General features: G+C 39.2%; 1 protein-coding gene across 3 annotated transcripts; it reads left to right on the top strand.

Moving 5' to 3' along the window:
- Window positions 1-1,312: 1,312 nt before the first annotated feature.
- Window positions 1,313-26,642, top strand: UHMK1 (U2AF homology motif kinase 1). Of its 3 annotated transcripts, none has more exons than XM_002715084.6 (8): window positions 1,313-1,763; window positions 3,052-3,344; window positions 3,988-4,179; window positions 5,758-5,852; window positions 12,615-12,691; window positions 12,839-12,937; window positions 14,906-14,994; window positions 19,665-26,642. In XM_002715084.6, exons 1-8 carry the CDS (start codon window positions 1,496-1,498, stop codon window positions 19,809-19,811), a joined length of 1,260 nt encoding a protein of 419 aa, XP_002715130.1. In that variant the 5' UTR covers window positions 1,313-1,495; the 3' UTR covers window positions 19,812-26,642. The 3 variants fall into 3 exon arrangements, 2 of the variants coding, with proteins under 2 accessions (XP_002715130.1, XP_089155788.1); XM_089299662.1 differs by having other exon boundaries at window positions 1,324-1,763; window positions 3,161-3,344; XR_016210454.1 differs by lacking the exon at window positions 5,758-5,852 and having other exon boundaries at window positions 1,324-1,763.
- Window positions 26,643-27,275: the final 633 nt, after the last annotated feature.

Below are 27,275 nucleotides of genomic sequence, written 5' to 3'. Positions count from 1 at the left end.
GGCTTCCAATCGTTGGTTTGCTCCCCAATTCGCCACAACGGCCAAAGCTATGTTGATCTAAAGCCAGGAGCCAGGAGTTTCCTCTGGGTCTCCCACGCGGGCACAGGGGCCCAAGAACTTGGGCTATCTTCAACTGCCTTCCCAGGCCATAGCAGAGAGCTGGATCAGAAGTGGAGCAGCCAGGATTCCAACCAGCGCCCACATGGGATGCCGATACTGCAGGTGGTGGCTTTATCTGCTAAGGATATTTTTTTACAAGGAAGACCTGGTTAACTTTAAAAAAAAAAAAAGAAAAATGTTATTTTATTCCTTTGAAAGACAGAGTTACAGAGAGAGGTAGAGATGAAGAGAGAGGGAGGTCTTCCATTCACTGGTTCACTTCCCAAATGGCCACAACAGCTGGAGCTGAGTTGATCTCAAGCCAAGAGCCAGGGTCTTCTTCTGGGTCTCCCATGCAGGTGCAGGGGCCCAAGGACTTGAGTCATCTTCCAGGGCTTTCCCAGACCACAGCAGAGCTGGATCAGCAGAGGAGCAGCCAGGACTCGAACCGGTGCCCATAAGAGATTCCAGCGCTTCAGGCCGAGGCTTTAACCAGCTGCGCCACAGCACCTGGTCAACTTCTAAAAGTTCAATATTTGCTCTCCTTCATTACAATGCATTCTATTTCTACAAGACAGACTGGAATGAAATGCTTTTTACTCACACCTTTTAAATGTGTGAGTTCCTTGGAGTTATCTGGGGATCCCTAACACCTACACTTCGTTTCGACTATTTTTACCTTTACAATTTGTATCATGTTTAATTCATTTTGCCACCTCCAATTTCCTAGAAATCAGAGCTCATTTCCATTGTCTCTCTTCCCTCTAGCCAGGTTCTAAGGCGGTAGGTTCTGCCTTCCCATCCTCTAGGCTCCCCGCTTTGCGCTTCTTTGATACCAGCAGTTAGTTGTCCTTGCTACCTTAGAAGAGCCACAGGACCACAACAATCGCAAGAGCCAGGGAGGCTTCACTTGATTTGTGCACTCCCAAGGCCCAAGCCCTCAAGACATTTGGTGTGGACTTTGGGGTTAGTTTTACAGAGTTCCCCGGGGTGAACGGAGTCGCTTCAACAAGAAAAAGGACGAGCTTTAGTTTCACGCACCTGCGCCAAAGCGGCTCGACATCGGGACTGGCACAGTCCGTACTAAGGCTAACATCTCTCAGTCCTTCTCGCCCGGCCTAAGTCAGCCAGCCAATCAACTCTAGACCCCCGAGCTCCTGGGCCCGCCTCCTCCCGCCTGTAGGATTGGCTCTTTCCTCCACTTCCGGCTCCTGGGAGCCCGGTGCACTAGGGTTTCCGGTGTCATGGCGGCTTGAGGTCCCGGGAGTCGGTGAGGCGGCTGCAGGCCCCTCCCTGCGGAGCCGCTGGTCCGGCGGGCGGGGATGTGACCGCGGGCCCAGCCAGCCTGCCTCGGGCGTTGCCACAGCTCCGGTGTCAGTGCCCTCAGCCCACACCGATGGCAGGGTCCGGCTGTGCGTGGGGCGCGGAGCCGCCGCGGTTTCTGGAGGCCTTCGGGCGGCTGTGGCAGGTCCAGAGCCGTCTGGGTAGCGGCTCCTCGGCCTCGGTGTACCGGGTGCGCTGCTGCGGCACCCCAGGCTCGCCGCCCGGAGCCCTCAAGCAGTTCTTGCCGCCAGGAACCACCGGGGCTGCGGCCTCGGCCGCCGAGTATGGGTTCCGCAAAGAGAGAGCAGCGCTGGAGCAGTTGCAGGGTCACAGGAACATCGGTAATTGCAGCTTTCTCCCTCCTCCTCTGCCCTAGTCTCGGTCCAGGCGTACACCTCGTCTCTTCAGCCTGGTGTCCGGGCCGGCCGTGTCTTTTCGGTGGGGGGAGCGGGTCTGGCCCTGTCTTTCTCACTGGCTCCTGGCCCCACTGCCACCCCCCTTTCACTTTATTACTGTCTGCGGCGCGGTGGAGTTGGTGGTCTGCTTTGCGAGGTGACAGTAGATGCTCAGTAAGTCTGTTTTGCCTCGAGTCGCATTGGCGAATGTCGCACTTACTAGGCTGGAAAAATTCCTCTCTAGTGGAAGGAGGCATGTGTTGTGTGGAAATTTTTAAATCTCTGCATACCAGTGGAAAATAGGAAATATTGCTAGGGCTTGTAATTTAAATGCTAATAATGCACAACTGCCACGTGACATGTTTAGTGTGATATGTGTTTAGTATCATTTGGAAAAAATTATTCAGTACATACATAGGGGTCCATAAGTTAAGGAATCTTGCGGGTGAAAGATTTAGGAACAGGGTAACTTTCCTCTAATACTATGCTTCATGACTCAGATATTCAGAATGTACCATAAGATACGTGATGATCGCTGATGATAGCTTTATGAAAACAGTCTCTCAATACACCAGCAGAGAATTTATAATTAGTTACAGCTTTGGCTAATAAAGAGCTGTCTTACTTCTTGGCAAGTATAATCCGTATTTAATTTGAAGAGTGACCTTTTCTATAATGCCGTTTTGCAGAAATATTTCTTAACACTTGTGCTGGCTTTTTTTTTTCCCCCGTTTAGTAAAATGGCATGTCATTATAACCTTGGTATTGAAGAGGGAAGATTTTTGCAGGCTTAAGAACTTGTTGAATAATCTCTTGATATTTATGTTAAGGAATTTTTTTTGCATCAAGAAGCAGTCATCATTTTGTTTTCTGCACACTGTAACATTTTCCTTTTAAAATCCTAAATATTTGAATTTTTATTTTTAATAATTTTTGCTTGTCACTCAAAGTGTGTATTTATCCATCATTGAATGCCTGGTGAAATGCAGTCTGAATAATTGTGCCATATTTAATATCTTTGAATGGTAATCAGCCATGGTAGGGTGTTCTATTTTGTTTTAGTAAAATGAGCTGCTTGCCCAGAGATCTTATTCATGGGAAATATAAATTACAGTGGAAACTTGCTTGCTCATGAAAGTTGCTATCCCAAATTTGTGTTTCAGAGTTACCTACATTAGTAGGAACTTACTGTGAGTCTGATTTTTAAAGTATTATAATTCATTTCTTTTTCTAGTGACTTTATATGGAGTCTTTACAATCCACTTCTCTCCAAATGTGCCATCACGCTGTCTGTTGCTTGAACTCCTGGATGTCAGTGTTTCGGAATTGCTTTTATATTCCAGTCACCAGGGTTGTTCCATGTGGATGATACAGCATTGTGCCAGAGATGTTCTGGAAGCCCTTGCTTTCCTTCATCATGAGGGTTACGTCCACGCAGACCTCAAACCGCGGAACATACTGTGGAGTGCAGAGAACGAATGTTTTAAACTCATTGACTTTGGACTCAGCTTCAAAGAAGGCAATCAGGTAGGAAACACCTTTTCTTTTCTCTTTAACAGTTTAAAATCTAAGGGGTCTAAGCCAAATGTTTTTAAATAAGAAGAGTAGTTTAGTAGGGGCTTCAGAGGCATTTCTGTCTAAAATATTGAGATTGCTTGGTGAGGAAGCAAATTAGAAGAATTTCAGTGTCATCAAAGGACATATGTCTGGGTCAGGTAAGAGGATCTAATGAAGCCCAAGAGAGTTCTGAAATTATTAAAAGTACTTAACCTACATAGAAAGCTTTTTTTAGTCTGTGAGCATTTGGTTAATTGCTGAGTTACTGTTTTTGGTGTCTTCGGTATTGGGGCTCTGTTACATGGCGGAATGGATGTGACAGTTCTGGCAAATTCTCTGTTCTGCATGGTTTATCAGCTCTTTGCAGAGTGTTCTTATTTATCAGCCGTGCCTAATAGATGAGAGGCTATCTAAAGATGACTTATCTGTGAGCAGCTATATGGAAAGTGAACAGCTTGCTTGTAAGAACCTGCCCAATTAATGAACCACAGAGTTATGGTCACTAAGAACTAAAAATTTTTGGCGTTCAATCTGGCACTTTTAGTGAAGTAAATACTTGGTGAAGAAAGTAAGCAGCTTTTTATTGGTTGTAAGAGTTATTTATCTTCTTTAGGATGTAAAGTACATTCAGACAGACGGGTATCGTGCTCCAGAAGCAGAACTGCAAAATTGTTTGGCCCAGGCTGGCCTGCAGAGTGATACAGAATGTACCTCAGCTGTTGACCTGTGGAGCCTAGGAATCATTTTACTGGAAATGTTCTCAGGAATGAAACTGAAACACACAGTCCGATCTCAGGAATGGAAGGTAAGATGCACCCGTGCCTGGCTTTGGAGTTTTAATCCCAGTTTAGCTACTCAGTTTGTGATGATTCTCATTGAGGACTCCAATTGCTTCCTCTCCTCCACACTCTTTTTTTCTGTATTTGTGGTACCTTAAGTGCCACTACTTGTACACATGGCTACAGATGTGCTAGTAAGTGTTGCATTCCCACTGTTCCTAGGTTGGGGCTTGATGGGTATTAATTGCTTGGTAAAATGAATGAATGCATTTTCCTAAAGAAACAAATGTGATTTCTTTTGTTTAATAATTTAGTTATATTAGGTTCTAAAATGTTATTAACACAAGTAATGAGTTAGATGGTGATCTTTACATAATGCTGTACAGTTGAAAGCATTTTAATACACATTCTTACTGAATTCTTCCAACAGTTCCATAAGAATAGAGTAGATATTGGTTATTTTTGTTTTATAAATGAAAATCTGAAGGCACTGATAAGAAAAGTAGCTTGATCCAGAGCTGGTGTTCCAGACTTGGCCCCAAATTCTGTTCCTCCTACTCAAAATTTAGCATTCTTTCGACAGTTTCACTGTTGCAATTTATTTATGTTCCATATGTGAATATGGCATAGTGACCACTGCTTATTGTTGATCGTAAATTCTAAGTCCTGGATCTCTGATATCCAAATGAACTATTTTTATGTTTATGAGATAGGAATTAACTACAATGTGTGGGGCTTTAGTGTTGTCATATCAGTATCCTTTAGGCCTTGAGATTTGATAAGTAATATAATGCTTTGGGATTATTTCTGGTTTGGTATTAAATATTTATTATTAAATATTTTTCTATTAAGCAACAGTTCTGAGCAAAATACTGAGGGAGAAATATTAGTCTGTCATGATTTAGAGTATGAAGAATAATATGACAGATGCAGAGTTTTAAAACTCTCCCATTTTCTCTTTGATAGTTTTTTTCTTTTTAATATTTATTTGAGAGGCATAGTTACAGAGAGAGGGAGAGACAGAAAGGTCTTCCATCTACTGATTGCCTCCCCAAATGGCTGCAATGGCTGGAGCTGCGCCAGTCTAAACCCAGAAGCCAGGAGCTTCTTCTGGGTCTTCCACGTGAGTGCAGGGGCCCAAGCACTTAGGCCATCTTCATTGCTTTCCCAGACCATAGCAGAGAGCTGAATCGGAAGAGGAGCAGCCGGGACATGAACCGGTGCTGCATGCAGGCAGATGCTTAGCCCACTATGTCACAGCCCGATAGTTATTTTTGTCTGAAAACCAACCGAAGATTCTTCACTGAGATACCCTGACTCACCTATCACACACTCATTTTCTCACTTTGAATTAAACTGTATTTTATGTGGTTGCTTTAGCTTTATGGATTCATCTTGTAGATGTTCTAGAGTACCATGTCTGTGTAAGGTGCTGAGAATGGAGAAAAAGGCTCACGAAATTAAAATTTTATTACGTTTATAGTCTACTCCGTTAAGATTATAAACTCTCAGGAAAGTATTTTCTGTTATTCACCAAACTGCTATAGGCATTTTAATAAATACAGAGTGAATTAAGTAATTAGAGACTTTTCTTCCTCTTTTAGGCAAATAGTTCTGCTATTATTGATCACATATTTGCCAGTAAAGCAGTGGTGAATGCCGCAATTCCAGCCTATCACCTAAGAGACCTTATCAAAAGGTACATTTCATGTACAATCAACTTGCTCTGTGTACATTACTATGTGAAAGGTTCTTTGATATTATTATTTGTGGCTTGCTTGATTATGTAGTTTTACTTTATTAGAAATACGAGTTTTCAAAGTAGCTTTTCAGAATTTATTTGTTTGTTTTTTAATGATTTACTTATTTATTTGAAAGTCAGAGTTACATAGAGAAAGAAGGAGAGGCAGAGAGAAAGGTTTTCCATCCTCTGGTTCACTTCCCAATTGACCACAATGGTCAGAGCTATGCCAATCCGGAGCCAGGAGCCAGGAGGTTCTTCCCGGTCTCCCATGTGGGTGCAGGGGCCCAAGGACTTGGGCCATCTTCTACTGCTTTCCCTGGCCATAGCAGAGAGCTAGACTGGAAGTGAAGCAGCCAGGACTCGAACCCGTGCCCACATGAGATGCTGGCGCTTCAGGCCAGGGTGTTAACCTGCTGCGAGAAAGTCTATATTAACTAAAGACTAAGTTTGCTTTTGGATTACCAAAATCCATTTGAATAAGGTAGTTTTTGTTTATTTGTTTTAGATTCATTTATTTGAAAGGCAGAGTTATCATTCAGGTTAAGAAATGTAAATTTGCCAGCCTTCCGGGACAGTGCCAGGTGGGGAGTTTGACTGGGGCGGTACACCTGTCAAACGGTAATGCAAGTGTCCTAGGGCGAGCTCAGGGAGGACAGAAACCTCCCGTGGAGCAGAAGGGCAAAAGCTCGCTTGATCTTGATTTTCAGTACGAATACAGACAATACAGACCGTGAAAGCGGGGCCTTACGATCCTTCTGAGCTTTTGGGTTTTAAGCAGGAGGTGTCAGAAAAGTTACCACAGGAATAACTGGCTTGTGGCGGCCAAGCGTTCATAGCGATGTTGCTTTTTGATCCTTCGATGTCGGCTCTTCCTATCATTGTGAAGCAGAATTCATCAGAAATCCTAAATGTGTCTCATGGCAGTCTCAAGCCCCTTCACTTCCTTGTTTTCATTATAATTTTATTACCTAAGTGTGCATCCTTAAACACTGTGGTTTAGTTTTGCTCTCCTAGGAATCTGTTTTAGATCTCTGTTAAAGAATCCTTTTCCATCTCTTTTACCCTTTTTTCCCTTGTGGTTTATCTGTTGAACAACCTGGGTTGTTGACTCAGTATATGCTTCCGTAGTCTGTTTTGCTGATTGTATCATCATGGTATATTTTACCTTTTTGTTTTGTGTGTTTTAACTTATTTTGTTCAAATGAAAGAGAAAGGCATCTCCCATCTGCTGTTTCATTCTCCAGGGTTTGCCAAAGCTGGGGCTGAGCCAGACCAAAGCCAGGAGCTCTCATATGGGTGATAGGGACCCAAGTACTTGAGCCCTCACTTGCTAGCTCCCAGAGTATAAACTAGCATGAAGCTGGAATTGAGAGTGGAGCCAGGATTTGAACTAGGCACCCCAATGTGGAATAAGCGTCCCAAGTGGCATCTTAACTGCTGTGCTGAATTACACCCCAGTATAACATTTTTTGTAAGTTAGCAGTTGTGTCTAGAGAATTCTTTTGAGTAAGGGCAAGACCATAGCTGGTATTGTATCCTTTTTGGGAAGGAAGATGTTAGTGTTTCATGAGAAGGACATGTATAGTTAATCTGTTTTTTCTGTGTTAGCAGTTGATACTCTGGGGGTTCTAGAGTGATGGTCTTAATGTTATTTGTTCTTCATTGGTCAAACAAAAACAAAGTAACTGCATGATTCTTTATTTACTGCTTTTCAAGATAATGAGTTAGTTCATTGTCATCCTCCAAAATGATCCTTCCCTTTTTAAAAATTGCAAGTATTAAAGCAGGCATTTCTTTTTTAAAGGTTCATTTATTTGAAAGGCAGTGACAGAGAGAGAGAGAGAGAGAGAGAGATCTATATGCTGGTTCACCATCTTCCAAATGGCTACAATGGCCTTGGGCCAGGCTGAAGCAAGAAGCCCAGAATTCCATCCTGGTCTGTCTTTGTATGTTAGGGGCCCAGCTGCATGGATCATCCTTTGTTGCTTTCGCAGGTGCATTAGTTTCTTGCTAATGCACACTCTGGGGGGCAGCATGTGATGGCTCAAACACTTGGGTTCCTGACTGTTAGCTTGGGCCTGACTCAGCCTAGGCTGTTGGTGGCATTTGGGAAATGAACAAGTGGATATGTTTGTATTTCAACTCATTCAGTATTTAGCCTTGTTGAAGCTAAAATGGACCTATTTATGATGAATGAGAATCTCTGCATATTGGATTTGGCACATCTTGTTACCTTTGATAGCTTTCTTCCTATGTATTGTGACAAGTTGTATCCAAATCATCTTATACGTTTTCTGCCCTAGACGTAGAATTAGTCATTTCTCCAAGAATCCTGGTTTCTTTGGTAGGAAAACCACAGTCTGGGTTTTAGGAATACTCATTGTTACTGGCGTGATCATTGTTTCCAAGACTTTTAAGTGCACTGAATTCATACTGAATTTTTTGGTTCAAATTCAGGACTGCTGGAGTTTTACTCTTCTCCTTCCTTTTTTTTTTAAAGAGTTATTTTATTTATTTGAAAGGCAGAGTGGCAGAGAGAAAGAGAGCTATTGGTTTACTCCCCAGTAACAAAACAGAGCTGACCCCTACCTACTTTTCTTCTGTTTACCTCTATATCTGCTTTCTTCCACATCAGTAATTCTGGTTCTTAAACAGAAAGGAAATGCCAGATGAGTTTATTTCATAACTACTTATTTGTTTGATTTTATTTATATTTTACACATAAAATAGTCTCAGCTTTAAAAGTAGCTGTGTCTGCATTGTCAGATTTTTTTAGCCATTTTATACTGTTTTAATGCTCATCTAACCTTCTAAATGTAACTGTAGTTACTGATGCTGTGGTGCAGTAAGTTAAACCACTGCTTGTGGCACCAGCATCCCATACCAGAGTCCGGACCGCTCCACTTCCAACCTAGCTTCTTTCTAATGCACCTGGGAAGGCAGCAGAAGACGACCCCAGTGCTTTGGGCCCCTGCCACTCACTTGAGAGATCAGGATGGAGTTTCTACCTCCTAGCTTTGACCTGGCCCAGGCCTGGCTAATGAGGTTGTTTGAGGAGTGAACCAGTGGATAGAAGATTGTTCTCTGTCACTCTGCCTTTCAAATAGATCAAAAGATATAAATATTAAACAATTTTTAAAAGTTATTGCATTTTCTTCTGACATAGTTTTCCTTTTGAAAAGTTTGATGACTGTCTTTTTTTTTTTTTTGGACAGGCAGACTTAGAGAGACAGAGAGAAAAAAGGTCTTCCTTTTTTTTCCGTTGGTTCACCCCACAAGTGGCTGCTATGGCCAGCGCATTGTGGCCAGCGAGCTGCGCCAATCCAAAGCCAGGAGCCAGGTGCTTCCTCCTGGTCCTCCCATGCGGGTGCAGGGCCCAAGGACCTGGGCCATCCTCCACTGCCCTCCCGGGCCACAGCAGAGATCTGGACTGGAAGAGGAGCAACCGGGACAGAATCCGGCACCCCAACCAGGACTAGAACCCAGGGTGCCGGCGCCGCAGGCGGAAGATTAGCCTAGTGAGCCGCGGCACCAGCCAATGACTGTCAATTAAAATTCATTTGGTCTTTTTGTCCAACTACTCAAAAGATTTCATTATTTTTTTAAAGATTTATTTATATATTAGAAAGTTAGAGTTACACAGAGAGAGGAGAGGCAGGGAGAAAAAGAGAGAGGTCTTCCATCCATTGGTTCACTCTCCAGATGGCCGTGGTGGCCGGAGCTGCACCGACCCGAAGCCAGGAGCCAGGACTTTCTTCCGGGTCTCCCATGAGGGTGCAGGGGTCCAAGGACTTGAGCCATCCTTTCTTGCTTTCCCAGGCTGTAGCGGAGAGCTGGATCAGAAGTGGAGCAGCTGGGACTTGAACCTGCACCCATATGGGATGCTGACACTGCAGGCGGTTTTACCCACTATGCCACAGCATCGGCCCCTAGATTTTTGTTTAAAATGTGGTAATTTTACCAGAATGTATCTTGATTTTGATTGTTGATTTTCAGGAACATGGTTGGCTTTTCAGTATATAGTATTTTTAATTTGTTTTAAGAATAAAGTGTTATTGCCGGCGCCGCGGCTCACTAGGCTAATCCTTTGCCTGCGGCACGGCACCCCCGGTTCTAGTCCTGGTTGGGGTGTCGAATTCTGTCCCAGTTGCTCCTCTTTCAGTCCAGCTCTCTGCTGTGGCCCGGGAGTGCAGTGGAGGATGGCCCAAGAGCTTGGGCCCTGCACCCGCATGGGAGACCAGGAGAAGCACCTGGCTCCTGGATCAGTGCCGTGTGCCGGCCATAGCGGCCACTTTGGGGGTGAACCAACGGAAAAGGAAGACCTTTCTCTCTCTCTCACTGTCCACTCTGCCTGTCAAAAAAAAAAAAAAAAAAGAATGAAGTGTTGTGGGTTTTTTGTTTTTGTTTTTGTTTTGAAAGGCAGAGTTAACAGGAAGAGACACACAGAGAGAAATATCTCCCATCTACTGGTTTACTCCCCAGATGGCCGCAATAGCAAGGGCCAGGCCAGGCCTAAGCCAGGAGGCTGGAACACCATCTGGGTCTCCTCCGTGGGAGGCAGGGGCCTAAACATGGGCCATCTTCTGCTGCCTTCTCAGGCATATTAGCAGGGAGCTGGCTTGGAAGTAGAGGAACCAGAACTTGAACTGGCATTCATATAAGATGCTGTCATTGCAGACAGTGTGGCTTAACACACTGCCTTTCATTGTCAGCCCCAGAAAAATGCAGTTAAGTTAGATTTTTTGGTGTTCTGTTCTATTGCTTTATTTTCTTTTTAGGAACTCATACATGTGTTATGTGTGTGTGTATATATATTTTTTTGTCATCTGTGTTCATTATCATCAGATTCTCTTGAATCCATTTTATCTCTTTCTGCTTTCTATTTCTAAGACATCTGTTATATTTATTCATTTTTGTATCTCTTCCAAAATAATCTTATTATATGAGATTATTTTAATTTTATGCTCCCTTGGGTTCTATTTAATTTTTTTGAGATTTTCTCATTCTGATTATGTTGCTCTTTCATATCTTACATCTTTTGTAGAAGTGTCTGCCTTATTTTGAAATGGTAGGTTAATGGTGCTCATCTGTGTCGTTGTCATGCCTTTCTGTCATGCATTCACTGTCTGAAAGGGTTTATTTTTCTCTTTTGTGTAAATTTATAACCTTTTTGCTTTTGTTCATTTTTATGTGAAATTAATTTCTCAAAATTTATTTAATAAATCTCATACCTCTGCCAGAGATTGTTTTATATGGATGCCTAAGGGTCCTATGTAAGTGTAGGCACGGTCCAGATATTTTTCTTTCTCATAAATTATTGACTTATTTTATTTGAAAGGCAGAGAGAATCAGAGATCCCCTGATTCAGTCCCCAGATGTTTACAGCAACTGGGGCTGGGCCAGGCTAATGCTAGGAACTGGGAGTTCAATCCAGGGCTCCCACATGTGTGTCAGGGACCTAAGTATTTGAGCTATCAATTTTGGTGTCATTTTTGGCTCCAGAGTAAAGTCATCTTTTATTTCCATTTTTCTAACTTTTTTTTCAAACTTTTTGAAGTACTCACAGTCAGTGCTTCCTTTTCTATTGTTTTATGTAATGTTTTAAAGAAGGTCTTTTGGGGCTGGTGCCTTGGCACAGTGGGTTAATTCTCCGTTTGCGGCACTAGCATCCCATATGGGCGCTGGTTTTAGTCCCGGCTACTTCTCCTCCAATACAGCTCTCTGCTATGGCCTAGGAAGGCAGTAGAAGATGGCCCAAATGCTTGGGCTCCTGCACTCACATGCGAGACCGGGAGGAGGCTCCTGGCTCTTGACTTTGGATCGGCGCAGCTCCGGCCGTTGTGGCCATTTGGGGAGTGAACCAACGGAAGGAATACCTTTCTCTCTGTCTCTCCCTCTCATGGTCTATAATGCTACCTCTCAAATAAAAATAATAATTATCATAAAGAAGGTTCTTTTTTTTTTTTTCTGAGATCTCTGGCTCTCGTCCCCATGCTCTTTTTCTGTTTACCTACCCTACTCAATTTGGATTTTGTATCCAAGACTTCTCTTTGTGGGATTCCTGCTGGAAGGATTAGTTTTAAGAGGTCTTTGTGTCTAGATGACTTCAACTCTTTCAGATTTTACAGACTCCCATGTATTCATCTGGTATTAGAATATATAACTCCTTGCATAATTTCAGCTGTTTTCCTCAAATTGGCTTGCTGTGCTTTCCCAATGAGTACTTTTGGCCATTTTGGGTGATATTCTCTGGTTCATCCTATCAACTATTGCTTTTCTCTGGCATTTTACGCAAAGATCAGGTGCAGACCTTACTGCTACTCATGGTTTCTCCATATAGTCTTGTTGTAGCTGTCCATAGATTTTTGGCTGCACTAATAGATTTTTGGCTTCACTACCAAGTTGTTTTATTATTAGAGTAATTTGAAAATTCACCAATAACCTTACCACTACCTTTTCTTTTCTGTTTTTTTTTTTTTGAGTTATCCTAAAATCTGCATCTAACTTTTTCTTTTTTTCATTCAGTGTTACAGAATATAGATGACTTTCCCATGTCATTTATTAATCAAAAGCATTATTTTAAATCGCAATATCCTATTTGGTCATAGGTACATATCATGATTTATTGAACCATTTATTCTTAACTAACACTTATTTTCTCTATAAGTGAATGATCTAATAAATCATGCTAATATAATTAATCATTTTGTATTTTAGCATGCTTCATGATGATCCAAGCAGAAGAATTCCTGCTGAAATGGCATTGTGCAGTCCATTCTTTAGCATTCCTTTTGGTAGGTTGTATATGTCCTTGCTTTTTCCGTTGGTCATTTGAAAACCAAATAAGACATCAGAAATAATTTATACCCTCGGGCTCTTTTGTGTGTTATTGATCAATGTATTTAGGGGATTTATATTTAATCTTATGATTGCTTTAACAGCCCCTCATATTGAAGACCTGGTGATGCTTCCTACTCCAGTGCTAAGACTGCTGAATGTGCTAGATGATGATTATCTTGAGAATGAAGAGGAATATGAAGGTCGGTACTTCTAAATTGTATGTTAATGTGTCTTCCTTGACAAAGCCTAGAATAGACATATCTCTTCATAAGATTTCTCAGTTTTCCTAATTAAATCATTAGGATATTGAACTAAATGATCTCTTATGACAACCACTGTCTTTGATTCATAAGAGCCTTTGAACTCTTACATCTTATTTTTGCCAAATTAATAGAGGTTAAAATTTTTCTAGCAACTCATGCCTAGTTTATTCCTTCTCTATACTTTCATTTCTCCTTTTTATCTCTTATTTATTTTTGATTAAAAGAATATTTACTGAGTACAGAGTATGTGACATTATAGAGTTGTTCCCTGTCTTTAGTAGAGTAGAGCTGACCTATATAAACAATTAATTATAGTTATGGATCATCTGAAGATGGATTGATATACAAGGATAGAGAAGAGGGGTATGTGTTTAAGAATTTGGATTTTGGGGGCTGATGCCGTGGCCCACTTGGTTAATCCTCCGCCTGTGGCGCCTGCATCCCATGTAAGTGCTGGGTTCTAGTCCCGGTAGCTCTTCTTCCAGGCCAGCTCTCTGCTGTTGCCCGGGAGTGCAGTGGAGGATGGCCAGGTCCTTGGGCCCTGCACCCACATGGGAGACCATGAGGAAGCACTTGGCTCTTGGCTTTGGATTATCGCAGCACCAGCCTTGGCGGCCACTTCGGGGGTGAACCAATAGAAGGAAGACCTTTCTCTCTGTCTCTCTTACTGTATGACCCTACCTGTCAAATAAAAAAAATAAAAAGAATTTGGATTTTGGGGTGTGTAGCTGGTTGCAGCAGTTAAGATGCCACTTGAGATGCTCGCATCCTATGTCACAGTGCCTGGATTGGAGGCCCACCTTTACTTCTGATTCCAGCCTCCTGCTAATATGTACTCTTTGAGGCCCCAGATGAAGGCTTATGTAGTTGAGTTCCTGTCACCCTATGTGAGAGATCCGGATTGAGTCCTATTTAGATTTTTATCTCAAGAGATAATAACATTGGACTATAACCAACATAGAAGACGTTTGCCTCAGTCATAGGATAGTCACTAATTTATGGTAAATACTTAATAAATGCTAGTTTTTGTTGAATGTAATAAAGAGTCATTAAAATTTTAAATAAGACAGTGTAATAGCCAAGGTTGTGTATTAGAATCATTCTGGAAGCACAGTGGTGGTGAACGGACTAGTGCAAGACCAAACTTGGACCCTGGGTACCAGATGTGAAACATTTGCATCAACCTGGTACTGATATGAAAGACTACTAAAGAGGCAATTTTTTGTGAAACTATTAGGAGTGTAGACATAGTGAAGTTATATTCTGCCTCCATCACCTACTATCTTCTTTGGCCACTAGTTTCCTTATCTATAAAATGGGAATAATAAATAGTACCTATTTCATAGGGCTGTGAAAATTAAGTAAGTTAATTCATAAAAATTTCTTAGAACAATGCCTGGCAAATGACAAGCAATCAGCAAATATTAACTATTATTAGCAGCTAGAATGTTTATACATTCAGGACTAATATTTTGTATTACTGTTGTTTTGTTTGCTGCATTTAAAATATTAAAGTTAAAATATTAAGTTTAAATTTTAATTGAATGTTAGATGTATTTGTTATTCTTAAGTATAATTTTAGAAGAGATAGAAAATAACCTCATTGCTTAGATATATCTGGGGAAATTTAAAATCATGGAAAAATGGAATTAAAAGATAGGTCTATTATGGTACAAAAGAATTTTGAAGTCCATGCATATGACGGATCTTTGGAGAGTTTGTGGAAAGTGTGTTATGAAAAAAACTGTAAGTGGATTTCAAAAATGTTTGCATTAAATAAACTTTTTACTTTTTCTATGAATGTTTTGACTTAATCTCATATTCCTGATTTCTTTGATTGAAAATCTTGAAAGTAATATTTGTTGATTATATGAAAGTGGTTACTATTTTGCTTTTAATAACCAGATATTGTAGAAGATGTAAAAGAGGAATGTCAGAAATATGGACCAGTGGTATCTCTGCTTGTTCCAAAGGAAAATCCTGGCAGAGGGCAAGTAAGTAAATGTTTCCATAATGTAGACTTACTAAAGTTATTAAAATACCACATTAAATATTTTGGTTCTATAGAAATATATACATAAAAATTTTACAAAGGATTATGAGTTTTACATTATAGATGATTTTTATTTTCTTGTGCCTTTTTAAAAGAGTTCTTAGATATGCTTGCATTTTTTATCGTTAAATTTTTTTCTTAGTATTAACGCTAATTCTGAGCCATTGTAAAATTCATATGCGAATTTAGGTTAAGTTCAGCTGGAGAAATATTTTGGTCCAATTTTGTTCTAATTAAGTGCAGATAGCCAGTTAGGTGAGGTTCTTACTGTAATAGAAACTGTTAATGATATTTAAAGAAGGAAGGGATGCTAGATTGAGAATCCTAGAACTCGAGTTCTATTGTCTGTGACTATGGAATGGATGGGCTAGGATAATGATCATAGCATTTTCTTTTGCTACTCAACAATTCTAAATTAAATGACAAAAAAATAAGGTAATCTTTATTTGTAATATTTTTCCCTCTCAGAAAAAGAATATTATTTTCATCTCAGAGTTTCTCAGTCTCAACACTGTTGACATCTGAGCCTGAAACTTCTTTGTTGTAGGAGCTGTCCTGTGTGTTTTTGGGATGGTTGGTAGCATCTCTAGCCTCTACTCACTAGATGGCTCACCATACACCCAGTTATGACAACCAAGTATGTCTTTACACACTGCCAAATATTCCCTGGGGAGTGAAATTCCCTCTGGCTATAGATTATTATTTTATTTTAATAGTTTAGAACTGTGAAAATTCTTGACAGCTGAAAAAAAAAAAAAAAACATGAGAGAAATTTAATTCTTGTCTTAGTGAAAAGTTATTGCCAATCTTGTTCTGAAGCATTTCCTTCATCTGATACCAGAAGCATAGTAAATGTTTCTTTGCTATTTAGTCATTTAACCAATATTTATGAGCATCTAAAGTAAGAATGAAAATTCTAAACAAAAGGAACAGCAGATGTCAAGGCCCTGAGTAGTATGCCTGGCAGATTTGAGGTGGCAAGTGTGGCCGTAGCAGAGTGAGAAAGGGAAGAAGGGTAGGAGATGAGCTCAAAGAGAGGTTAGGAGGTGGCAGGGAAGATAGGTAGAGTGAGGGCCTTGTAGGGCATTGAGATAACGTTGACTTTGAGTTTTAAGAGAAGCGTATTAGAAGATTTTGAATCAAGGACTTTCCTGATCTGACTCGCTGTTAACCTCAGTGGTCAAAATGAAATAGAAGGTAAAACACAGGATAAACAGTACTTTTGGAGAGAGAATTATCTAGCTATTAGTTGATGTGAAAAAAAGTCTATCAATGAGCGGAAATGTGCTGTTGAGAAACTTTCACCGACGTTTACAGGAGACTGAAAGCAACTTTTGACAGACTCTTAGAATTACAGATTTATTTAGCCCACTGAAAATGTATATTACTTAGGTGGCATACCTAGGCTTTACATTTTTCAGTTCAAATAAACATGACTTTTTAAAGGAATATTTTAAAAACCACAAAAAATAGTGAATGCATCTTATACAATTAAAAAATGTAAATAACTTGAAATGGAATAAATCCTTCTGGTCTAATTATTTACTTTCATAATAAATGATAAAGATAAGATGTTCTCTTATGTAGTATGAAATGTGGTAATGTGTAAAATTGCAGGTTATCTGTGAAGTGTGGCATGTGATAGCGTGGTATTCCTTCCATTAATTCATATCTGATTATTTATTGAGCTTTTGTGCATAGGTTTGGGAGAAGGTAAGCATGAGGTAAAAAAAATCAGAAATAGATTCATTATTCTTATTGCGCATCATACTCCTTTTTTTTTTTTTACAAAAAAGGTTTTTTTTTTTTTTTTTAATTTATTTGAGAGGGAGAGTTACAGACGGAGAGACAGAGAGAAAGGTCTTCCTTCCACTGGTTCACCCTCCAAATGGCGTCAATGGCTGGAGCTGCGCCGATCAGGAGCTGCGCCGATCAGGAGCCAGGAGCTTCCTCTGGGTCTCCCACATGGGTGCAGGGGCCCAAGCACTTGGGCCATCTTTAACTGCTTTCCCAAGCCATAGCAGAGAGCTGGATCGGAAGAGGAGCAGCCAGTGTCTATATGGGATGCCGACACTGCAGGCAGTGGCTTTACCCACTATGCCACAGCACCAGCCCCTGAACATCATATTCTAACTTCCTTTTGTATTTAATGCAAAAGTGTATATTACTTTTAAATTAATTTTAGTTTTACCAGTCAATATAATTCACAGATGCACTTTTTGTTCCAGTTTTAGTATATGTGTTGCTGAAGTGAGCACATAGATAGACCTTTTTTTTTTTGACAGGCAGAGTGGACAGTGAGAGAGAGAGACAGAGAGAAAGGTCTTCCTTTGCCGTTGGTTCACTCTCCAATGGCCACCGCGGCCAGCGCGCTGTGGCGGGTGCATCGCGCTGATCTGATGGCAGGAGCCAGGAGCCAGGTGCTTTTCCTGGTCTCCCATGCGGGTGCAAGGCCCAAAGACTTGGGCCATCCTCCACTGCACTCCCTGGCCACAGCAGAGAGCCGGCCTGGAAGAGGGGCAACCGGGACAGAATCCGGCTCCCCAACCGGGACTAGAACCCGGTGTGCTGGCGCCGCTAGGCGGAGGATTAGCCTATTGAGCCACGGCGCCGGCTGACTTTTTATTTTTTGACAGGCAGAGTGGACAGTGAGAGAGAGAGACAGAGAGAAAGGTCTTCCTTTGCCGTTGGTTCACCCTCCAATGGCCGCCGCGGTGCGCCGGCTGACTTTTAAGAATGATATTCCCTCCCTTTCCCTTTCTTTTTCAGTTCTTGAGATAACATCTTTTAAATTTGAATTTCAGTAAAAAGGCTTAATGTTTCACTAAACGTGAAATTTAACAAGTACAAGGCAAAAAGACCCTATATAAGTGGGCTTATAAACAGTGGTTATAAACAAAAATTGAATGAAAAAATTACCACTTTTCACAAAGTTTTTTATATGTCCTTATATGTTAATATAAAAAATCCCATCACAGGCCAGAATATCCTAGATTAATATCTGTCATGCTTAACAGAAATATTTGCATAAGTCTAGACAGTGACCAGTCACAGGCAAGGGATGGAACCTTGTTTATCAGTAAAGGATTCCATAAAAAATAGTCTATGTTTGAGGAACTGCCTGCTTTTGTGTCCTGAAAGTTTTTAGACCCTATAGAAATTACTTCATTTTGTTCATTGAGAGAAAGGCTACTCTGAGCGGGGAAACTGTAAAAGAGTAACCTCCCTGAACGTAAGGAGATCAGTTTTAAGAATAGGACCAAATGGGAGTTGGAAGATCTGGAAACTGATTTCCTTAAAGTAATCTATTCCCTTTGAAAGCCTCTCAGTGTCCTAGTGTGCTCAAACCCCTTTTTGACAGAATGAATAGACCTACATCTGGGAAGGCAAAGGCAGTTCTTGGTCTCATTCTCCAATTTTCAAGCATAATTGAGGATAAGTCCTTTCAAATCATCTCACCTCCCTGTAACTCTTGGTTAGCAAAAAGAACTTAGAAATTGTGTTATATCCTTTCTCTGCCTCAGTAGGAATTCAGATGCTCTGGAAGAGGATAGTACCCAGTTTTAAGCTTTTTACTACAGTTATGGTTATATGTTCTATAGATCTTTTAATATAATTCTTGGTGGCTCTTTTGAAAAGATTTATCGATTTATTTGAAAGGCAGAGTTTCAGAGAGGCAGAGGCAGAGTTTCCATCTGCTGGTTCACTCCCCAGATGGCCACAACAGCCAGACCTGGGCTGATCCAAAGCCTGGAGCCAGGAGCTTCTTCCAAGTCTCCCACATGGGTGCAGGGACCGAAGAACTTGGCTCATCTACTACTGCTTTCCCAGGCCATAGCCGAGAGCTGGATTGGAAGTGGAGCAGCTGGGACTTGAACTGGTGCCCATATGGGATGCGGTATTGCAGGAGGTGGCTTTACACTCAACCTCTCCCCCCACCCCCCCATTACTCTTGACCAGTATTTTTTCCTTCTTCCGCTTTTAAAAGTGCATTTTATTTTTGAGAACTTTTGAAATGCAGTTGCTATCTGAACTCTTCAGCCCTACCTTTGGAAAATGTCAAGTACTGTTGATCACTCCTATTTGAACTTGGCAAAAGGTTATGTGTTTTCTACCCAACCTGCCTTTAAAAATTTTTTAATTTTATTTATCTTCCATGTGCTGGTTCATTCGCCAGACGCTGTAGCAGCTGGGCCAGGCCAGGCTGAAGTGAGTGGCAGGGACTCAAGCATCATCTGCTACCTTGCAGGGTATGCGTTAGCAGGAAGCTAGAATCAAAAGTGGAGTTAGTATTCAAACCCAAGCACTCCGATATGGGATATGGGTGTCCCAAGTGACGTCATAAGCACTGAAGCGCTGGACTTAATGTTTGCCCCACAACTTGTCTTGATGGGTTTTTCAGAATTGGACTGAGTTTTCAGTAAGTATTCTAAACCATCCTGGTCTAAAGTCTGATGGTCTAGCAGCACTGACTGTTTGTTAGGGGCATACTTTAAAACATCTGCAATTTAAGATACCCAAGTGGTCATATGTACACACAAGTTTGTGAATCATTGAACTAACACAGTCTTGGTGGAAATGAAATTACTTTGTTTTCTCTTCCCCTTTCAGGTCTTTGTCGAGTATGCCAATGCTGGTGATTCCAAAGCTGCTCAGAAATTACTGACTGGAAGGATGTTTGATGGGAAGTTTGTCGTGGCTACATTCTACCCACTGAGTGCCTACAAGAGGGGATATCTGTATCAAACCTTGCTTTAATCCTAACCTAAGGACTATTTCCTGTTTCTCCTCTTCCATTTCCTGGGTTATTCTACTCCACAGCTGAATGCAGTAGTACCTCTTTACTGTTTTAAGGAGGAACTTTGTACATTTATTTAATCCTATGAATGTGCAGCCATTGTCCAAGCAGTGACTGCATTGCAAACATTTGGCACTGAGTAGGACAAGACCTTCAGCTATACATTGAGGGGTTTAGAGCATCCGTGTGGGCAACTTTTCTTTTCTTTCTTTCTTTTTTTTTTTTTTTTTTGTGCAGTAGGGCAAGGTGCTGCTCTTCAGTATGTAACCTTAAAATTAATTATTTTTGTGGTCATGAAACAAGGATGAATAATATGTTGTAGTGAGTATTAACAAATTTGTTAGGGCTGGTGACATCATTTACAGATTATTACTTTTGTTGTCAGGTGGTTCTTATAGTTATATATGTAGCTGGCACTGGATGCTCTCAGTAACGTTAAGTAATTGTCAAGCAACAGTTACCTACTGTGTTCTTAACACTGAGTTGTGAATTTTTTTAAAGGAGTACTGTAGTACTGAATATTCCTTTAAAGAAACTGCAGTGAGCCTATCTACTTTTTTTATTATTATTATTAAGGCTTTTAAAATAGAAAGCTGATGCTTGATCTTGCACAATTTTTATGTCCAGTATGTATGCTTGAGTGAGTGTGCAGGTGTGAAAGTTGAAGAAAATTTGAGTCAGTGTACTTTATAGTGTGAATCTGGTGAGTTAGTGTGGTCCATACCCATCTTTTCCCCACCTGTTTCACATCTGTAAAATTTAGGGTGTATGTTTTTTGAGAATTGGTCTGATAGAATATGTACATGACAAAACAGTTCATTCCTGAGAGGCACAGAACAAATTGGAGTCTAGACTGGGGTTACATTGAAACTCTTAAAGGTGATTGGAGCAAAATTTTTGCTACGTATGAATCACCCCATTCTTCAATCTACTTTAGACTTTAGACTCTGGATTGGCTCATCTTTGTTGTCTTGAATCTCCTGTGACAATTAAAAGATTTCCCAAAATGTGTTTCAACTTACTATGATAGTTATTTAAGGTGGATTCAAAAGAAAAAAAAAAATTAGATGCACCGTGAGGAGAAAAAGAAACAAATAAGGGGGATAGTCAGGATTCTTTTTTTTTTTTTTTTTTTTTTCTGTCTCCGGCTCTCATCCATTTCCACGCCTTTTCTTTCCCCTTTCTCATCCCCTTTCTCATTTTCTGCCTCTATCCTAAGCTGAAGAAAAGCTAAGGGAACTATATCCCAGGTATTCTGGCTTTTGACTACAAGGAAATTAAGACAAGTATTTAGAATAAAGTGGAAGTAGAAAGGAAGAAAAACTAAAAGAATTTTTAAAAGGATTCATAGCAATCTAATGAGTCATGAGTTCATGGACACAGATTGATTACATGGTTTTAAGAATTACAATTATGGATTCCTGTTACTTTATGGTAGATTGTCTTTAAAGATATAAAAATTAGGAAAACTTTATAAAGCACTGATTATACAAGAAAAAGACAAGTTGTATACAGGTTATGAATTTTTTTCCTGTTTCATTGCCTGAATGATATTTCTATTTATTATTAATTTTTTTCCTAAGGAAAAAATCCTTTATATCTTTCCCTGCTGAAAGCCTCCTCATATAATCGTTCCTTGTATGTGTCATGCAAGTTACCAAGAGCCCAATCAGAATTTACATCTTAGAGAAGGAAGATTCTACTCTAATCAAACAATCACTATTTATCCTTTTAGTTATTTATAGTTATCCAATTATTCAGGAGTCTCCTTTAATATTTATTATAAAGCCAAATTTGGAATAATGAGGCTGATTTATGAATTACCAAAGGGTCTTGTAGCACGGTCTTCAATATGTGCCCTTAGAAGGAAGAACTGTTATTTATTTTGGAGCTTTCTGAGTTCGATTTCAAACTTCCTGATTTGTTTTCAAGTCAGAATTCAAGAGTGTAGAACCAGTAATGTGAAGACCTAGACTGTCCTAAAAGATAAATGTTTGTATGGGTAACAGCTTCTGTGGTGATGAAAAACACCAGGTCCTTACTTGCATACTGATGAACACAGAATACAAATGAATTCTTTTTAAGGGCAAGTATTCTAAGTTAGCATATTTACCTTTCCCCCCATTTCTTATTCCCTCTCCTCCCAAAAGAGAAATCATTGCAAAAAAACTGCAGTCAGGCCAGGCTTCAGAGCTTAGTTGTGTAGTATGCTGCTAGCATTGATGCTGAACTTAACAGCATTCTTTCATCATCTTATTGCAGATGTATTTATACGTATGTGTAGTGTTAATCAAATTTTATTACAGAAGATGCTAACTAGAGTTTTAGGGAACTGAGGGAATAGCTGATGTGCCCAAGTAATCATGCATTGAATTCAATATTTTATATTAAACCCTCAGTGTTAAAAAAAGATGCCTCCTATCACTTAAATTGTCCTTTTATAGCTCTTATCCCATTTTACCAAAGATGACACTTGTAGATTTTCTTTCCTTCTCTGATATCTTCAGAAGTTTAATCTTAATGTCTCTTAAACTTGAACTAAATGTTACCAGAAGATGAAGTGATTCTTTGGGGATGAAATATGTTTGTGGGGATTTTGATTCCCTTAAGTTACTGAAAACTTAGAAATTTTGCAATTGAGAAACATGATGAGAAACATGATAAAGATGTGAGAATTCATATCACTTAAGCTCTTCTCTTTTAGGAACATTTTATCTCAGGTAGTTTTTCATTCCTCAAATAGATACATGTGCTTCCTTCTCTCCCCTTCCCACTTTATTCTTCATTGTTTCATGGTGTTGCTGCAGCATATTTTGCCCCCAGAAAAGTCAGGTAAATTGATTATTCTACAGAAAATCTTTAATCCTTTAAAAATACATTTGGGAAAGGTGGCTAGCTAGCTATTATCAAAACGAGAGGAGAGTAGCAAGTAGAGTTTGATGCCTCAGTAAGAGATAGCACTAGCTAAAAGTAAGTCCTGGCTGGATTTTAGAGGAATTAAAAATAATTTATCCTCTTGCAATAAGAGATCTGCCTTTAATACCACTGGATGTCTTCCTTATTTTGTGGCCATCATTATAGCAGCTCTCTTTAGAGAAATTCCTTTTCTGCTATACCTTGAGCCAAAATTATGGTTGCTTTTAGAACAAAAACAGTTTCTCTGATCTTTCTCTACTATGATCCAGAGAAGTATTGCCTTCATTTTGGTAATCTAGCTGCTAGAGAGTGCTGAGATATGTTAAATTAACCCTCCAGAAATATGGCTGCCATGTAGGTAGGGAAAGTTGTAGGAACTATGAGTGTAAGGCTTGTGTTTTATTTTATTATACTGGACTTTTAGCCTGGTAATGGCATCAGTTAGTTTTCTGGAATAACTCATCAGATGTTCTTTTATGGCTCTTTTAAGTTCATTTATCAAAAGCAAGTGACTATCATTTTGGCATCACTTTCTTAGGTTTTATTTTCCAACTTTATTAAATTAGACTTATCTTACATAATTTCTATCAGTTATACTTGGCAGCATGGCATTTTATTTTTTATAAGTTAGTGAAAATCAGCACCGTAGAAACTGATAGTGAATAAATGTTAATGGGTGAAGAAGTGAGACAACCAGTAGTAACCACATGTTTTACCTGGACTCTTAAGCAAGGGTACATGCTAGATGGCTTCATTCAGATTATGATACAGATGGAATCACATCTTGACTTTTGGTCTGGATTAAAGTGGATATGGAGGTAGTTAGAGATTTAAGCAAGTGCCTTGTGTTTGCTGGAAACTGTTGAAACTTGTTTGGATGAAAGATTCTCAGATGGTGATAATTAATTACACCCTCTACCTTTTTCTTGGGGTAATTTGGAGTCATATAGTAAAGTCCCAAATGTCCTTGATTTGCCATTTTTGTTCACATGAAACTATTCAAATTTGATTTTGTTCCCACATTATATATGATGGAGAAGCCAGAATTACCTGGCAGAATTTAATTCTTCCTTGGATCTAGTTCTATTTTTAATGTTGGGTTCCTTTTTCAAATCTGATTACTCTAGTTGTAGCTCTCTAGAATAACTTAAAACATTCTTACCAAGTCCCTGGTCATAAAAGGTCAAAAGAATTCTCATTTCTTAAGGTGCTCAACAAATCACCTTTATTTTGAGATAGTAGTCTTTCAAGTTACTGTTACTTACAACCCTTCTCAATGATGATGAAATACTGAGTTCCCATCATGGGGCACTCATCTGAACCTCTTGTGGTATATTTCAATAAATTACATTCTTAGTCTTAGAAAACATGGACATTTTAGTGTTTGGAATACTCCAAATTTTAAAAGTTTTTTCTTTGTTTTAGGTTAGCTTCTTCTCTTCCTGATGCCATAAAATATAACATGTTAGATATCCTAGCCACCTCCCCCAAATGTTTTTCACTTTTTTAAATTGTATAATGACCAGTAGATTCATCCAGTGGCATGCAATTGACAAGTACTATGGATATTTAAGATGATGGTAAATAATTTTAACTATTTTTGCTATAATTTTATAGGAGAAATGGGCTGTAAAAGAAATCTATAAACCACAGAGAGCATTTAGGAAACTATATTTTATAGAGGGTCATTAATGTGTCCTTAATTCAAGATATAAGGTATATAGTTTACACAACCTTTGTTCTCCTCATACAAGGTTTTTATTCATTTTCCTATAGGTCAGCACTTTTCATTCTTCCTTGTGCTGCTTATGCAGACTTGTTTTCAGTTTGCTTTATTTGTGCTTTTCAGAGTTGTCATACTCATGGCAGTAGTGTTTGCGGCACCATAAATGCCAAAATTCATGGGAAACTTAATGAGTGATTGCCTAAGTATTATTTCCCTTCAAATTGGGATGTTGCCACAATAGCCAGAGAAAATGGATGGCTTTTTTGAAGGCCATGTAGGTTCCATGACATCTGGTCATAGTGTATTGCTTTAAGGGCACAGAAAAACATTCTATCTTAACTTGCCTTATGTGACCGTAAATCGTTGTTGCGCAGAGTGGAGCTTATTTTATTATACTACTTTGTATAATGAAAATAAGTCACATTCTACGGGGGGGGAAACCTGGAATTTTTCTTTTCTTTTTTTTTTTTTTTTTTTTTTTTTTTTGTTTCTTTTTGAGAAACTCCTATGTAGAAATCAGAGCTACTCACTACCTTGTGCTCTTGATTGTCCATGAGGATTATTTGTAGTCCTTTTTTTAATCCCACGTTGGAATTGCCCTCCTCTTCTAGATTGCCTCCCCTTCGTGATAATCATGATATCAGGACAGTGAATGTGTAGTGTGTAACATCAAATGTGGTGAGGTATTCTGAAATCCTGCAGCATGGACACAGAATCTCTGTAGTTAATGAATTAGCAATGGCTGAATTGTTAGCGAGGATTGTCAGAAGACTGCCAGGTCTTAGTAAGGAGGAGAAAGATAAGTGATATAAAAATTAGAGATGAGTGGAAGGAAACCTCTCCCTTACTGATATTAGTAATCTTTATATAGTTAATGGTCTAAAAATTATATTTACTTCTTAAAATCCAGGATTGGTACTGGTAACATAGAAATATTGACTTTTCTGTACATTCCTCATTATTGGTTCCCCAGAAAATAATTATTAAGAGTTTATGAAACCAGATTAAATATCCATGTTCACTTCAGCCTTATTTTTTCAAATAAAAATTTGAATTTTCAGCTTTTGTGTATTTGGTGTTCATCACTGTTCATGAAATCAAGGATCAAAAAGGAAGTGGAGATGAGACATCTCTGTATTTCCCTTTGCACTTTGGGTACAGTGAGTGGCATTAGTGTGCACTAGCTGCGAATTTACAGCACCTTACGGAACTAAGTAGTGTTTATTTATTGTAATAGAAAAGTTAAGCTGCACTTATGGATAATTGACTTTGCAGACTGTAAAGCTATCATATCTTCCAACAGGATTTACTCTTGCATTCGTAATTGTTTTTGAAAAATCTTAAATAGTGTAACATTCCTTTATATCCTTTTTAATAGTTTTGAATCTGGAGTAGAAGGGATTTTTTTTTTCCAAATAGGGCTTCATCATTGCTATCTTTTAATCATGCTTAGGGATCCAGTTAGAATCAATAAACTTTAACAGTTTATGGCCTCTTATGTCAGCACTGCAGTGATTGGTTGTGAATATTAAATTGATTACTATTTTCCCTGTAGCATGTAATTGCTATGTTTTTGCTAAAAAGGTGTGACTAGAAACAAATGTGAAAGATCACTTAAACCAAAGCCAGTTTAAAGGAGTATTCTCTCCTGTTGGTTTACCTTCACCTCAGAATTACAAGAATATTACAACACATAGTGAATAATTGTTTATAACATTTCTACCAGTTTCAATTGCATATTGGTCTTGGCATTTCTTGGCACTATGGTTCTCTGTGATGTCTTACTATTTGTGAGGGTTTTGTTTTGTTTTATTTTTAATAACTAAGTGGGACTATAAATGTAGATATGTGTCAGTACTGAGTACTTTTCTCAAATCCCCAATTTCTGGTTTCCATTCAAGTCTTTTACTCTATTTTTTTTTCTTGCTGAGTAGCAAAGGACTTTTATTTTCCACTTTTCCTATATACCTACAAAGTATGAACACTGCGTTTCAATTGATTGTATTGCATACTTTTTTGCTGAAAACCTTTTCTGTAAACACAATTGCCTTGTTCAGTTTTGTTGTAAACTGACTTATCCTAAGATGCACTGTTGATATGCTTTCTGATGTGTTTGATAAGAGTGATAAAATAAAGCTTAAAAAATAAAGCAATTGCTTTTTTTCCTGTTTCTGTACTTAGTCTAGGCAAGTTCAGATAACAAGTAAATACATTTATTTTGTTATTTAATTCCATTAAAAGCTGCCTTTAAAAAAATTTCCATGTAGCTTCAAGTACCCATTTCTAAAGACTGTTTGTTTGTTTGTTTGTTTTCAGAAGTAGTACATTAAATTGACAACGCTGGAATGTGTTTTTTCTTTCTTTTCTTTTTTTTTAGATCTTGATTTAGAAGTATCTTGATACAATGAAAATAACCAGGGTTCAGAGTGGGGAGATTTGTGTTCTAATCTTGGCTCTTGTATCAAGCTGGATAGCTTTAATCAAATGACTTAATTTGGTAGTAGTTGTATTTTTACATTATGGTAACCAAATGGAATAGTAGATATACTAACCATCAAGTATGGATCATCAGCTAGATGATGGATATTCTTGTCGACAGTTTCTGTCATGTTTAATGTTCCCTTTTTACATTTGGGAATTGAGGTCTGACATTTCACAAAACTTAGAATGTTATTCATATACTGGTCTATCTGTGACTGGCATTGGCGCGTTATTTAAGAAAGTCTGATAAATTCAAGGGAGGAAACCATTAGGAAGGACATCCTAAGAGGATTTTAAGAGT

Source organism: Oryctolagus cuniculus, chromosome 7 (assembly GCF_051225735.1).
Source record: "Oryctolagus cuniculus isolate XC-2025 breed Fujian yellow rabbit chromosome 7, ASM5122573v1, whole genome shotgun sequence".
NCBI classification, from domain to species: Eukaryota; Metazoa; Chordata; class Mammalia; order Lagomorpha; family Leporidae; genus Oryctolagus; species Oryctolagus cuniculus.
The sequence above is the reverse complement of the archived record's forward strand: the minus strand, read 5'-3'. Positions and strand labels throughout refer to the sequence as shown.